The 14,849-nt window shown below is 38.9% G+C and overlaps 1 protein-coding gene across 1 annotated transcript; it reads left to right on the top strand.

Annotated features, from left to right (window-relative positions):
* Nucleotides 1–1,642: 1,642 nt before the first annotated feature.
* On the top strand, nucleotides 1,643–10,859 carry LOC110949530 (dynactin subunit 6-like). The gene is made up of 6 exons (XM_051943632.1): nucleotides 1,643–1,782; nucleotides 1,872–1,977; nucleotides 2,065–2,153; nucleotides 2,940–2,987; nucleotides 10,292–10,434; nucleotides 10,519–10,859. Exons 1-6 carry the CDS (start codon nucleotides 1,704–1,706, stop codon nucleotides 10,615–10,617), a joined length of 564 nt encoding a protein of 187 aa, XP_051799592.1. The 5' UTR covers nucleotides 1,643–1,703; the 3' UTR covers nucleotides 10,618–10,859.
* Nucleotides 10,860–14,849: the final 3,990 nt, after the last annotated feature.

Below are 14,849 nucleotides of genomic sequence, written 5' to 3'. Positions count from 1 at the left end.
TTTGACAGATTTTTTATTTTTTTATTTTTTTAACGTTTTTATGCCCACCTGTAAAACTTATGGATTTAGGTTTAAAACAAATCTAAAACCACAGTTATTAAATGTTATGTCAAAGATGAGATTTTTTGTTATTTTACATTAGGCATGTAAATTTGCTTCCTATTTATTTATGTTTATGTATTTCAGAAGTGTTCTTTAGCATGCAAAATAATTAAATTAAATGAAATTCATGCAAGAGGGAAAAAGGCAAAGTGAAAAAACAAGCCCTTTTCTGTGTAAATAGTAAAGATAATGTTACATTAACGTTCACTTCTCTGTGTATTTTACTGTGGAGTTTCCTCTCAATCAGCATCACAGACATAAATGTAACTGGTTTATTTTACGGCTTTATCAGGTCACATTTCTTAGTATCTTTCGCCCCCTGCCGGACGAATATGAGAACTGCAGCACAAGACGTAAGAATAAAATCATCAGCAGACTTCATTAAACTGGTGTAAAAAAAAATGAAACAAAAATCTCAGTTTACAGGTAAATTTTGAGTTGTTCATTGGCTGTAGACAAGAGCATGGACTTAGATAAACACTTACATCCAGTCTGTGGTTCAGCTCATTCTGCTGCTGTTTCAACTAAATATTCATTCTAATTTATTTTTGCTTCAGTCATATTTTTCACATAATTAAACAATTGTTATGCAGGCAAACATTTAGAAAAAAACACCTACAATAATAATGACATAAAAGAATTAAAAGAACATGAAAACAATAATTCAGAATACTTTGAAAAGGTTTAACAGAGTAACTTTAGGTAGAATTCTTTAATTATTTTGGCAAAGTTCCCTGAAGATTCCCTGAAGGTTATTTTGCCAAAATCTTTTAAAAGTTCTTCAGAGAACCGTCAGAAAACGTTACCAGAACTGTCTGTGTTATTTATATAGCGCTATATAAATAAAATACATTATTATTATTATTATTATTATTATTATACTCAGAGAACATTATATAATGTGTATTGTAATTTCTATTGTGTAAATCTTCAGGAGACGTCTCCTGAAGGTTCCCTGAAGATTATTTTGTGAAACCTAATCAGTAAATCTTCAGTTCAGTGTTTTGCTGTATGAACTGACCAAAACAATCCAGACGTATTTTTATATGCATTTTTCGTAAAACTTGCGTCATATTTGACAGAAAAACGTTACATTTTTAAAAAAATAAAACCTTTAATTATAACAATATTATAAATAAAAGTATAGAAAAGCGATAATTAATTAATATATCTTAAAGATAAGTTGCTCTTCTTCAGCTTCAGCAGTTTTAGTTTGTTGCAGTTTCTGTAAATCGCCATGAGGGGCAGCAGAGCTCGCACTATACAAATACAATCAATCCCCGAGCTCCAGCTCAACAGGGATAATAATCGACTGTCGATCCATCCCTCGTCATCGGCAGGATGACGGACGCGAAGCAATTAATGGCCCAAAAACGTACGTATCCTTAATATCTTTCACCGTTTGAATAAAAGGCTTCTTTATAGACAAATATCAGCTGTCTGTGAATGAAAATATCATGTAATAATCGTGTAAAACAAGTGAAGGCGGCGGCGTCCATGTTGGTAGTTCATGTTTTACTGCACTGATGGAGCTCTGTGATGATTAAAATGTGCTCTAATGGTTATTAAGCAGCTGTTATTAGATTAATTCAGTACGATCCATGTGTGTTTGCAGTGCTAAGATCGCAGCTGGAGCTGTTGTTTGTGTTGAAAGTGAAATCAGAGGAGATGTGACCATAGGTGAGACACAAAGCTCCATTTTTCTCCATTTTAGGCCAATTTTTTTAAGCCTCCAGTAGAGTAAAATCAGTATTTCTGTTATATTCAAGGTGCCAGAACGGTTGTCCACCCCAAAGCTCGGATCATAGCAGAAGCAGGGCCCATAATAATAGGAGAAGGGAACCTGATAGAGGAGCAGGCTCTGATCATTAACAGGTACAGACTGGGGTCATTTTTTAAAAAATTATCAGTGTTATTATGATTATATTTGGTTTAATTCTGTTTTCTGTGTGCTTCCTGCAGCTATCCAGAGAATATAATGCCGGACACTGAAGGAGTCGAGCCAAAAACAATGACCATTGGGACTAATAATGTGTTTGAGGTTGGATGTGGTATCCTTTAGAAAAACGAATATTAATTAATCACACAAAGACTCAACTCAAATAAGAAGGCACAATAAATAAACATGTTTGTTTGTTTGTTTTATTGTTTACACAAGTGTCATGTGAAGGATTCTCCATTAATTTGAGCAGAAATACAACAAACTGTTTTTCTGTAATATGTGAAAATATGGGAAAAGAAATTTAGGCCACCGGGATTTTAAAGTTCTAATCCAAATTATTTATTTTGCTTCATAAATATGAAATGTTTTTGCAGAAATATAAAGAAAATCTTGTTTGAGATCATGTAGAAATATTGTTGTTGATATTAGGTTTGTCCACCAGAGGGCGCCACAACATTAAGACGACCTGATAGATGGAAAAATAACCACCTCGGATAAAAAAATACAAAAAATAAATCTAAAACTGTTATTTACCTTAATTAAAGTATGTCCACCTTTAAAATTAATGAGTTTATCTTTTTTTTTTTAAAAAACAACTAAAAATAAATACATGAAAAACTCTTGTGTTTGTTCTGTAAAATTGTGTCGGAGTGTGGTAAAGTAACGTCCACACGATGCAGGAGATAAGTTTCCCTGCAGACCTTTGGATTCTAAGAAATGATCAACATGATTCACCTGTGAGTGATTTTAATGTTGTGGCTCACTGTTCTATGGGCTTATATACAAAGGAATATCAATCAATACACTATTTATCAATTAAGTTATAGCTAGTAGTCAATATAAATATTCTTTACTGTTGAGTCTTTGTTTGAAATCCTTCACAGTTTTGTCTCAGTTTCTCAGGCTTTGAAAATTGGAGACAACAATGTGATTGAGTCTAAAGGTGAGTTCTGTGTTTTATTAGGAGTGTGGAGCAGAAATACAAACTTCTGTCATTGTATATGTTGTTGATCCTCAGGGCCAGTGACCCCCTGATTAACTTACTCAGCTGTTAGGGAATCACCGGACCAGCTCTCCATCCTTCGGGTCCGGTCCTACTGCCCCCTGAGGTCTTACTCAGAGGGATGCTGCAGAACTGTTAAGCTGGTTGACGAGGAAAATTCGCCTAGCTGTCTCACTGCCTTCATCCAGATGCCTATCCCTGCTTCCTCTGATAATTAATTTAACCGAGTAGCCACTTCGGTATAGTTAAATTTAACCACCAGACACACCTGTTAACGGCAGCTTTTCCTCTCATAGATCTGGCACTTGGTAAGTTGCTAGGTTAATTCAGAGGTTATGGACATATAGACAACCTCTAGGATATGTTTATACTGGGCCAACCTGACCCCTATGATTAGGTAACCTTTCAGAACCTTGCTATTGTTATGTACGCAGTAATCTGACTTTTTACATCCAGAGCTAGATGTATAAGTATTCATTCAGGGATAAAAATAGCACTTGCAATTTGTTGTCTTTAATTGCAGAATAATGCTTTATTAATATATTTTAGCAGGGCAAAAGCATAGCCAATAAATCATCAGACAGTTAATCAAACATCACTATTCTTTCAATTGTTTAACACGACTCATTAGTGGAACTATGCTTTCATAAAAGAGAAGTAATATTCACCCAGATTACATAATTTGGAGGGAGAGCAGTCACGGTGTGGCCACACCCGGCTGCTCACCTGAGACCCGCCGGGGCCCAGGGGGAAGTGGACGGGGGTCCGACCAGATTTAGATCTGCATATATCCATTTTTGTTGTTTGGTCCAGTATTCCTCACATGGAAAATAGAGTTCAGTAATGTTCCTTCAGACAGCATTATTTCCAGATCACAGTTCAGTAATCCTCCAACACTGCAGGAAACGCAGTACTTTGGTCCATAATTCCATCAGAACAGTTATTCCTTTGCAGATCATGTTGAATTCCCTGTCCGAGTTACGTGGTAATCATCCCCTGTGCTCAGACTGATGTCTGGATTGCACCCAGGCAGATACCCGCAACAATCTCCCCACTTGCATCTCGATCAGATGCAATTTATAGTTTACTGAACCTTATGCATATGCCATGACTCCATGATCTCATACTAAATTAACTTGAGCAATAACTTCATCTCTACCCCCTCCCAACTCGCACACTTGCCCCATACACTGACCGCATGATCACCCCCACTTTTAAGGAACTGAAACTGTCTGTTTTGGACTGTCCAGACAGCCCATCTTGCCCCCCCTGATCTCTCCTGTCTGCAACTCAGCACAGGTTCCTGATCAGGAAATGGAAAAGCGGATGTCAGCCTCTAACTGTCGCTGGCATCCCATTGTGCAATCTTTTGGACAATGTGTACAGACTTATTAAAAAATCCCAATCTATTCTGAGTTCACTTAACTCGTGACTTCTCACCTCATAACAGTAGTCAAAACTCTTTCTAAAACACCTCAGTTTCATAGTAATCAAAACTGTTAAAAGCATTCCCATTTCATAAAGCATAAGTTCCTCTTTTTAGTCAAATCTGTCAAAAACATCACTTTTCACAGTGAGCTGCTCTTCTGACTCCTACACTGTTTCAACATTAAAGAATGTAAGAATAGACACTTGGTTAGTTCACACTCATTCATTAGGTTATGGCATAATCTGATCCTAAATCACAGGTTATAATATCACAATGTTCCCTTATTTAGCTGTTGTTCTGTCAGAGTCTCCCCTTTGTGGCTGATTCTGGGATCTCATATCTCCATGCTTCACAACACCCCCTTCTATGAGATCCCAGTCAGCCCCTATAAATGGCTGGTTTTGGGATCCCATATCTCCATGCTTCACAACACCCCCTTCTTGGGATCCAGAAACAGACATTTCTTTCCTTCTTTCTGATAAAGGCAACCCAAAACTTGGGGATAACACAGTGGTTGATTATTAGTTTAACTAAATGTTCAGCAGCGAGCAAGCATACAGGTCAGCCTGTTATTTTAGGCCTTTGTATTTCTTCTGGGGTGCCTCCCTCACACCATATTCAGCTACGGGGAGTTCAGCACCCACAGGCGTTGTACCGATATCCGAAATCCTTCTTGGTCAGTCCAAATAAATCCTTCAGGTAGGAACCTTCAAAAAAGGTCTCCCATTCGATCGTGGTTACCCAGGTACAGCTCGCTGATACTCAGCTCCCCAGCTCCACCCGGTTTCAACTTCTGCAGTCACTTTCTAATCCACTTTCTGAATGCAGGTTTCTGCCTCCTCTTGGATACATCCAGCATGGAAAAAACTTGTACATCCTTCTTCGCCCCTTTTCTGGAGCTCACCTTCAGTACCAAGTGAGCGTAGGATAATCCATGGAGTCAGCGGTCTCCTCCTTGCTGATCTCACTCTGCTTGGCCCATCAGAGGCCCTGCCAGGCGCCTCCTGCGTTCCTTTTTCTGCACTGTCTTCAGTTTCTTAAGAGCTGTGCCACTCCACAGCCCAGTTGTGGCTCTTCTTAAAACAACAACACCCTTCACCGCTGCCACAGAGATGAAGGGTGGAAGATTCAGCGTGCTCATAGCCATTTTCCCGTTCCTGGTTCTCCTAATCTCGAACTGGCTTCAGCTGCTCCCCGCCCTGGACTCCTTTTCTTCAACAGTACTCCATTACTGTCTCAACTCTTTTCTTTTCCCAGTCACTTGGGACGGTGCTTCATAATGAGCCCTCCTACCCGCTGTCCTCTGCGTCCAGTGTCGTAATCCACACACCTCACAGTTCTGCAGGACACGGCGTATTCCGCTCTCAGAAATCCAAAGACGGTGCCTCTCCAGCTCTCTCCGTGTTGGAGCGATGCCAGCATGTCCGGTATTCTCATGGACAGCCTTCACAACCTCCTCCACGTACCCCACTGGGACCTCCTTTCCTCTTGGAATCTCGTCCCACTTCTCAATCTCAACAAAGACGATTCTTCTCATTTGAACAAAACAATCCACTTTATAATTCCCCAATCAGTAAGCCCCCCGATCTCATGTGGGCTCTCTGGTGTTCCAATCACTGAGTCAGTGACAGCTACCATACTCTGCAGCCAGGGTTCTTGCAGCTGAAGTGGCCTACTCTATTTTTGGCCTTACTTCCCCATCTGCATCTGAGCTCTGCCCCGCGATGCAGCATGTCCAGTAACTGTCATTTCCTCATCTGTCTCTCTCGCTGACAGTTGTCAGTAACTGCCTTCTTCACCCCAAATCTCTCTTCTTTGGGGATCGCCGCCTCAACGAACTGTCTCACAACCAGGTCCCAAGAATTCCATCCCCATGAATAAGTACCTGTAACTCCTGCTCGTCTGCATGTCCACTGTCGTCATTGTCAACATCTGACAGCAGTCCCTGGTCTGTACGTACACTGGCCGTCTCATCTCCTTCTTCAAGCCTCTTATTCCGAAATGTATATAATGGTGACAGCAGCTTTCCATGGTCCTTATACACTGACATGGCTTTCACTGTTCCAGACGACACCAAGCCAGGTCGCAGTCCAGACTCTCTGGCCAGCATTTTCACCACAGGATCATATTTCACAGAGGGGCTGACTATCACTTCCAGCCTCCCCTTTGAAGTGTCCTTGGCGAAATCTTCCAAAAAGCTGCCCCACCACTTCAGCCAAGTCGCAGCATTTCGCTTCGACTTTACCTCAGTGGGGCTGACTACCACTATAATCCAGAATCTCAGCACTTGATTATACACAGCGTACCGTGCTTGTTGCTTACAAGCGACAGCCAGAGCCTGCTTCAGCCCACCTCTCTCCTCCTGAGGCAATGCGACCATCAAACTTTGCTGAACTCCTGAATCCCAGAAATTCCACCCGTCTCCGTATAACAGGATATGCACTGGCCGCTCAGGCACCACTCCTGGAGGAATTTCCTGGGATTGGGAAACAGCTGCCCTGTCACTTCCTCCTTTTGCCTCCAGCTCCGCCGCATCCTCAGCCTCAGCAGGCGGCGAAGGGGAAGTACGTCTCGCAGGCGAGACATGCAAATCTTCATCCATTTTTATCCACTTGTTCGTCTTTGTTGAGTTGTCCACCCCTTCAAAGCCGCTCGTAGCGCCTAGAGTCAGGATGAAGGGCAGACTAAGTTCGGCTACTCCGTGACGACGTCTCGGGCTCGGTCCTCCCCGACCCTCACGACTCACGTAACCTCCACACTCCTGCGGTGCTTCCTACACCTCCTCTGCAGATCTGGTGAAACTGAAATCCTTCTACTCAGCCGCTCACCATACTTTTCCTTTCTTGGAAAAAATACAATCCTTCCATCAGATTACAATCCACCGTTATAATCCTGAGAAGGAAACAGAAAACAAAAACTTTTCCAGTGATTCTGAGTGCAACGTTCTCTGACCTGTCTGAGTCACACTCTCAGACAGGGAGAAGTCTGTTATATCAGACCTCAGTCTTCACCGCTCTCTCCTGCCAAGGCGGACATCTACAGTCCCCACCTCAGCCTTCCCCTCGGGTCTTAGGGCACACACCTGACGGACCAGGGATTCACCTGTCGGTAAAAAACCTGTTCGGGCGCCAATTGTTGATCCTCAGGGCCAGTGACCCCCTGATTAACTTACTCAGCTGTTAGGGAATCACCGGACCAGCTCTCCATCCTTCGGGTCCGGTCCTACTGCCCCCTGAGGTCTTACTCAGAGGGATGCTGCAGAACTGTTAAGCTGGTTGACGAGGAAAATTCGCCTAGCTGTCTCACTGCCTTCATCCAGATGCCTATCCCTGCTTCCTCTGATAATTAATTTAACCGAGTAGCCACTTCGGTATAGTTAAATTTAACCACCAGACACACCTGTTAACGGCAGCTTTTCCTCTCATAGATCTGGCACTTGGTAAGTTGCTAGGTTAATTCAGAGGTTATGGACATATAGACAACCTCTAGGATATGTTTATACTGGGCCAACCTGACCCCTATGATTAGGTAACCTTTCAGAACCTTGCTATTGTTATGTACGCAGTAATCTGACTTTTTACATCCAGAGCTAGATGTATAAGTATTCATTCAGGGATAAAAATAGCACTTGCAATTTGTTGTCTTTAATTGCAGAATAATGCTTTATTAATATATTTTAGCAGGGCAAAAGCATAGCCAATAAATCATCAGACAGTTAATCAAACATCACTATTCTTTCAATTGTTTAACACGACTCATTAGTGGAACTATGCTTTCATAAAAGAGAAGTAATATTCACCCAGATTACATAATTTGGAGGGAGAGCAGTCACGGTGTGGCCACACCCGGCTGCTCACCTGAGACCCGCCGGGGCCCAGGGGGAAGTGGACGGGGGTCCGACCAGATTTAGATCTGCATATATCCATTTTTGTTGTTTGGTCCAGTATTCCTCACATGGAAAATAGAGTTCAGTAATGTTCCTTCAGACAGCATTATTTCCAGATCACAGTTCAGTAATCCTCCAACACTGCAGGAAACGCAGTACTTTGGTCCATAATTCCATCAGAACAGTTATTCCTTTGCAGATCATGTTGAATTCCCTGTCCGAGTTACGTGGTAATCATCCCCTGTGCTCAGACTGATGTCTGGATTGCACCCAGGCAGATACCCGCAACAATCTCCCCACTTGCATCTCGATCAGATGCAATTTATAGTTTACTGAACCTTATGCATATGCCATGACTCCATGATCTCATACTAAATTAACTTGAGCAATAACTTCATCTCTACCCCCTCCCAACTCGCACACTTGCCCCATACACTGACCGCATGATCACCCCCACTTTTAAGGAACTGAAACTGTCTGTTTTGGACTGTCCAGACAGCCCATCTTGCCCCCCCTGATCTCTCCTGTCTGCAACTCAGCACAGGTTCCTGATCAGGAAATGGAAAAGCGGATGTCAGCCTCTAACTGTCGCTGGCATCCCATTGTGCAATCTTTTGGACAATGTGTACAGACTTATTAAAAAATCCCAATCTATTCTGAGTTCACTTAACTCGTGACTTCTCACCTCATAACAGTAGTCAAAACTCTTTCTAAAACACCTCAGTTTCATAGTAATCAAAACTGTTAAAAGCATTCCCATTTCATAAAGCATAAGTTCCTCTTTTTAGTCAAATCTGTCAAAAACATCACTTTTCACAGTGAGCTGCTCTTCTGACTCCTACACTGTTTCAACATTAAAGAATGTAAGAATAGACACTTGGTTAGTTCACACTCATTCATTAGGTTATGGCATAATCTGATCCTAAATCACAGGTTATAATATCACAATGTTCCCTTATTTAGCTGTTGTTCTGTCAGAGTCTCCCCTTTGTGGCTGATTCTGGGATCTCATATCTCCATGCTTCACAACAATGTTTTTTATATGTAAATTAGCATTTATTTTAGTTGATATTATCTATAATGTGCATTAAAATCTGTGAAAATAACAGTTAAAAATCGTGTACTATTTTTAAATCTGTAATATGATTAATTTTTCTTTCAAATAACTGCAGATATCTAAAATAATTATGTTTTTACTGATATAAATACAGTAAAAAAAAGCATAATTTTATAATCTAATATAATAACAGATTTTTTATGTAACAGTGCAGACTTTTTAAATGTTACCATTATTTATGGTTTTGATCTTTTTTATGATTGGAATGTAAATTAATTTATTTTCCTATTTTTTGTTGTTTTTTACTAGATATTATCTGTAATTTAACAAAACTGGGGGGAAAAATGTAAAATAACAGTAAAAAATGCTTTACCATGTTCAGTGTTTAATACATGTATTTTTTTCTATTAAATAACAGCAAATATATCTAAAATAGCACTTTTTAAAAGCTGATTTAAATACAGTAAAAAGTTGTACATTGTAAAAATATTTTTACTATTTGTCAACATAGAGATTTTTTATGTGGACATTATTTACAGTTTTGGCCATTTTTCTGCTAATATGTGAATTTGTACCTTTTGTTTGTGATTAGATATTATCTGTGATTTAACAAAAACAGAGAAAACAAAATAACAGTAAATGACTGTTTAAAAAAAAAGAGAAGAATTTGACCAGTGCAACTTTTTGTCAGCAACATAAACCACCAGTGTTTGTTTTTACTGACTAAAACGGGAAGTTTCATACCAGACAAATGGGAATCAAACTAATGCAAAAATCATATGAAATTTTGAGGTTGTCATGACTCTACTTTACATATTTTTACAGTGTATTTTTCTAACAAAAATCCGTCTTTTGCTGCCGTAAAATCGCAGCCGATCTTGGCCGGAACGTGATTCTGACCAGCGGCTGCATCGTGGGCGCCTGCTGTCAGATCAACACGTGTGAAGTGGTTCCAGAGAACACGGTGGTTTACGGTTCCAGCTGCATCCGGAGAGTTCAGAGCGAGAAGCCTCAGGTCGGTCCTTCAGCTTTGCAGGTTTGTGCAAATTCACCGACTATTTACTGATTTCTTTTCTTTTTTCTTTTTTTTGTTCTGCAGCCTCAGACTCTGCAGCTCGACTTCCTCATGAAGATCCTTCCTAACTACCATCACATGAAGAAGACTGTGAAAGGAAACAGCACTCCTGTGAGAAACTGAAACCTGCATCTAGAGCAGTAAAAAAAAAAAAAAGCAGCTGGAAATGCAGAAAACAGCTTAAATACTTTCCTCAACAAGCACTTTTCTTTCATTTTTACTCTTCTCATGTCTCCAGTGTGTGAAAACAACCTTCACACACTTCTGCACTTTGCTTTTAGTTCGTTTTTATGCCTATTTATGTCACGTCTTGCACCATTTTCATCTATATTTGTAAGTGTTCCAATAAAGCTTCTATCATTCCAGCTGCTTTTCTTCTATTTTGTCACCACAAGGAGGAGCTGTTGAGCAGCGCTTTGCAACAAAGGCTTCATTTGATCAGAAATGTCCAATTATAATGCTTCTTTTGTGCTAAAAATACACATAAAGTCAAGTTTTTGTGTTAAAAATAGCGGATACAGATGACACCGTGTCTGTGAGATGGTTTATAATTTTTAAAAGTGCGGCTCCAGAGATGTGCGTGGGTGTGGTCGCTCCTTGTTTCTGGATTTGGTGGGTTGCCGGGTCTGTGCCCTCCCACAAGGGGTTGCCAAATTGCTGCTCTGGGTGCAGTGGGAATTCCAAACAGAGCGAGGTTTTTATTGTAATGGACTCGGGGCGTGGTTGGGCTCTGGATGGAGCCCTCGGGGTCGCATCCGAAGCACCTGTCGTGATAAAAGTTCACACTTGTTTCTCTGTCGTGGCTGTAAAAGAGGCTGCAGGCTGCTGCCGCTTCGGTTTACGGCTGCACGGTTCGCCGTCGGAGGCCCTCAGCTGGTGTCAATACTCATTTAAACATGTCACGCTGGAGTCCCACGAGGAGCCGACTGGGCTCATTATTTCTGCAGCCGAGGCCTTGTCCAGGCTACCTTTTTTTTTTTTTTTTTTTAAATATATATATTATTTTGGGGTGTTGCCAAAGCTGCTTTAATGTGACAAAGAAGACAGATGCTGCAGCCAGCAACTGTGAGAAAGTTCACAAGTGGTTCTATATTTGGAAGCAGCTATTTATTCCTCTTCAGACTGGACTGAATGATCGGCTTCAGCTCGTTTGTTAAAGCAGATCTTAGCTTTTCTTGTTCGTGCAATTATCTCAAAGAATCGATATCATCCCATCATAAACAAAGACAGAAGCTTTAGTTGGGTCAGTATATAATTGCGGTGCTTTTTGTGACATTATTGACAGGTATCAGAGTTGACATTTTTGCTGTTCTCAGGCCTAAAATCAACATGGCCGCCTATAACCAAACACCACATGGCATTTTACAGAAAGATTCTTCTAAAATAGTACATATACAATTGAGTATTTGAAAGTTATTCATAAAGATATTGTAGTAAATCTGTTGATGCGATAAATCCCCACTTGACTGACACACTGCTTTATATTAAATAACTAAGAAAGTCTTGCCAGTCTTTTCTTCAGGAGGAAATGACATCATGTGGAGCAGGTCATGTGATCTGGAATTAGCACACTTCCTTGAAAGGTGTTTTTGTAATGAGTAACTTAGCTGAAAGGGATTTCTCAGACACAGACATCATTTGTTATTTTCCATATAAAATTTTATTTATTGCCAAAAAAGAAATATTTGTCAGGATGATCTCAACTTAGTAAAAAGAACACGATCAAAACTATTTTTGAATAAGCTCATTGTATGATTCTTTAGCTAATTAGAAGATGGTTGCTATTAAAACAAACAAACAAAAAAACAGGCTAAAATTTCTGTATTTTACCAAACACTAATTTGTTCTTTTACAGTGTTTCACTGTAAAAAGACACAATAGTTTTCACTATATTTAAACCAGAAAACAAGTCAAATATATTTTTTAAATTATATATATTATGATTTTAAAATGATAAATCATATAAAAAATTAGAAAATTCTACAAGAGATCAATTCAGAGTAATAAGATCCTTATTTTAACAGAATGTGTGTTCTTTGGTCGACCTCAAGGCAACAAATGCTGGCAAAGTAAGGAGCACTTTCTCTCAGTTTGCTGCTAATTTTTAGATGCAAGTAAGAACATCCTGTGGCCAGAATAGTTACAAAGCTGATAACAGTAATCTGTCTGAAGAACAAGTATTCATTTGAATATGACTGTAAAGAACGTCCACAGTAAAAAATCTTTATTTTACAAAAAATAATTTTTACAACATTTGATCATAAATTTTCACCTTTTTCCATAAACCATTAAATATATTCTTATTTTCCAGATATTGCCACTATTTGAAAGACAAATTGTGTAAAATAAGGACTGAAAAACTGTAGATAAATACTTTTAACTAGATTTTGCCTCTTTTGTTAAATTATAGATAAGTAAATCACAATTAAAAAGTATTTATTTACATGCTAAATTAATCAAATAGGCCAAACTGTCCATAATATCCACAAACTATTTTAACACATGGTAATTTCTTCTTTTACAACACTTGACAGTATTGTATTTAAATCAGTGTTTTTTCAGTGTCTTTAGCAGTAAAGACAGTTTTTCTGACTCTAAAGATATTTTCTGCAGCAGATGCAGTTCAGGCCTTGGTTTGGTTCGCTGCAGTCGTCATGTTCAAACAGGCCACCGGTTTATCGGAGAATAAAGGCTTTCTGACAGCTGACCTTTACATCCAGGTCCGGTCCACCTTTGAAAACTGAAATGTGACCTATAGGCTGCAGTGATTTCCACTGCAATCCCACAGAAATAATTAATTTCATCACAACGGGGACCCAGAACCGCTGGACGTCGTGCCTTTTTAGCCGCGTTAGCAGCATGGATCTGTGGGTGAACAAAACCTCGGTCCAGACTGAAACTGTTCAGGAAGCTGCTGTATTAAAAACCATTAATATTAGTGCAGACATTCCTTTAGGGCCACCATAAGGTTCACATCTTTACATTTCCTACTGCAAATATAGTCTTTTGTTGTTATTTCATCAACTTCTGACGTCTATAATAACAGTCGAATGGCAAAACAAAGGGGCCCTGATTATGTAAAACTAGCAAAACTTTATGAAACTGAATGTAGAAGTTTCTGATTTTCACAGGCACAGATCCAAACCACTTTAACTAATAATGTAAAATAGGGCATTGACCTCAGTAGAAGATATTTTTTAACTATGGCCTGAAAATATGTTCATCCACCAACTACTGGGGTGCTAATACCATCTAATGTGTGTCCAACATGACTTTAAAATTGTCCAGAATAACTCAGAATTGTCCAAAGGTGGCAGAAAAAGTATGTCAAAAAACAATGGAATGCTGTAACATTTAACAACTGTAAAAACAGTAAAGATACCAACAAATATCTGTTTAATAATGATGCTTTTAGCTTATTTAAGTACAATAAAACCAAGTAATTTTACAAACAAAATGCTAATTTATGATGTAAACATTATTTAAAGTTGTTTTTTTTACAGGCAATATATATATATATATATATATATATATGTATATATATATATACTTATTGTTATTATTATCATCTGTAATTTGATAACACATATAAAATCTGTAAAATAAGAGCTTAAAACATCTTTAATATACATATATTTTCTTGCAAAAGCAGCAAATATCTGTAAAATAATGAAATTTTACGTGACTTAAGTAAAGTAGCTACAGTAAAGTTTAAATACAGTAAAAAAAATAGTGGAATTTTATGGTTGAATGTTAAAAAAGAGCAAATTACCCTCTAAAAAAACATAGATTTTTGATGTGGACATCTACTTTTTAATGTTAACATGAGAATTATAATTTTTACTCGTAATATTTGTGATGAAACAAAACAGGAAAAATCTGATAAAGAAAAAAGCAACAGTAAACTGTGCAGGGAGGCAGAAAAATTACGCTAAAATACTGAAAAGTGTAAATATGATGGGAAATATCTGTATAAAAAATGGTATTTTTAGCTGACTCAAGTGCAGTAAACAGTGTAATCTTACAGTGATGGATTGTAAAAGAGGATTAACGCCATCACTGACTATAAATTTGATCCACTACTTTAGTTTGGGACTAAACACTGAGGCTGGAAAGCAGCCACTGGTATTCTACTGGTATGTTGTGTCCCTCTGCAGTGGTTTGCTGCTGGTATGTCACTGATATTCCATCCAAACAAACCACAGGTGGGGCTCCAAACTGGTGCACCACTCATGCCAGTGACGCAATTTCAATACAAATACTGCGTCTCCACTGACATTGTGAGTTCTGTCAGATATTTTGACTGAATTTTGAGAATTTTACACGTTTTCCGACATGGGACTTGTTGTATTAAG

Source organism: Acanthochromis polyacanthus, chromosome 23 (genome assembly GCF_021347895.1).
Source record: "Acanthochromis polyacanthus isolate Apoly-LR-REF ecotype Palm Island chromosome 23, KAUST_Apoly_ChrSc, whole genome shotgun sequence".
Classification (NCBI taxonomy): Eukaryota; Metazoa; Chordata; class Actinopteri; family Pomacentridae; genus Acanthochromis; species Acanthochromis polyacanthus.
Note: the sequence above shows the minus strand (reverse complement) of the source record. Positions and strands in the feature narration are given on the sequence as shown.

Bases quoted from the DNA above. Each gene is read 5' to 3' on its own strand.
- LOC110949530 (XM_051943632.1), top strand. From the start codon at position 1,704: ATGTGTGTTTGCAGTGCTAAGATCGCAGCTGGAGCTGTTGTTTGTGTT. The intron at 1,783-1,871 runs GTGAGACACAAA...GTTATATTCAAG, and splicing joins CAGAGGAGATGTGACCATAG to GTGCCAGAACGGTTGTCCAC. The intron at 2,154-2,939 runs GTATCCTTTAGA...GTTTTGTCTCAG, and splicing joins TGTGTTTGAGGTTGGATGTG to TTTCTCAGGCTTTGAAAATT.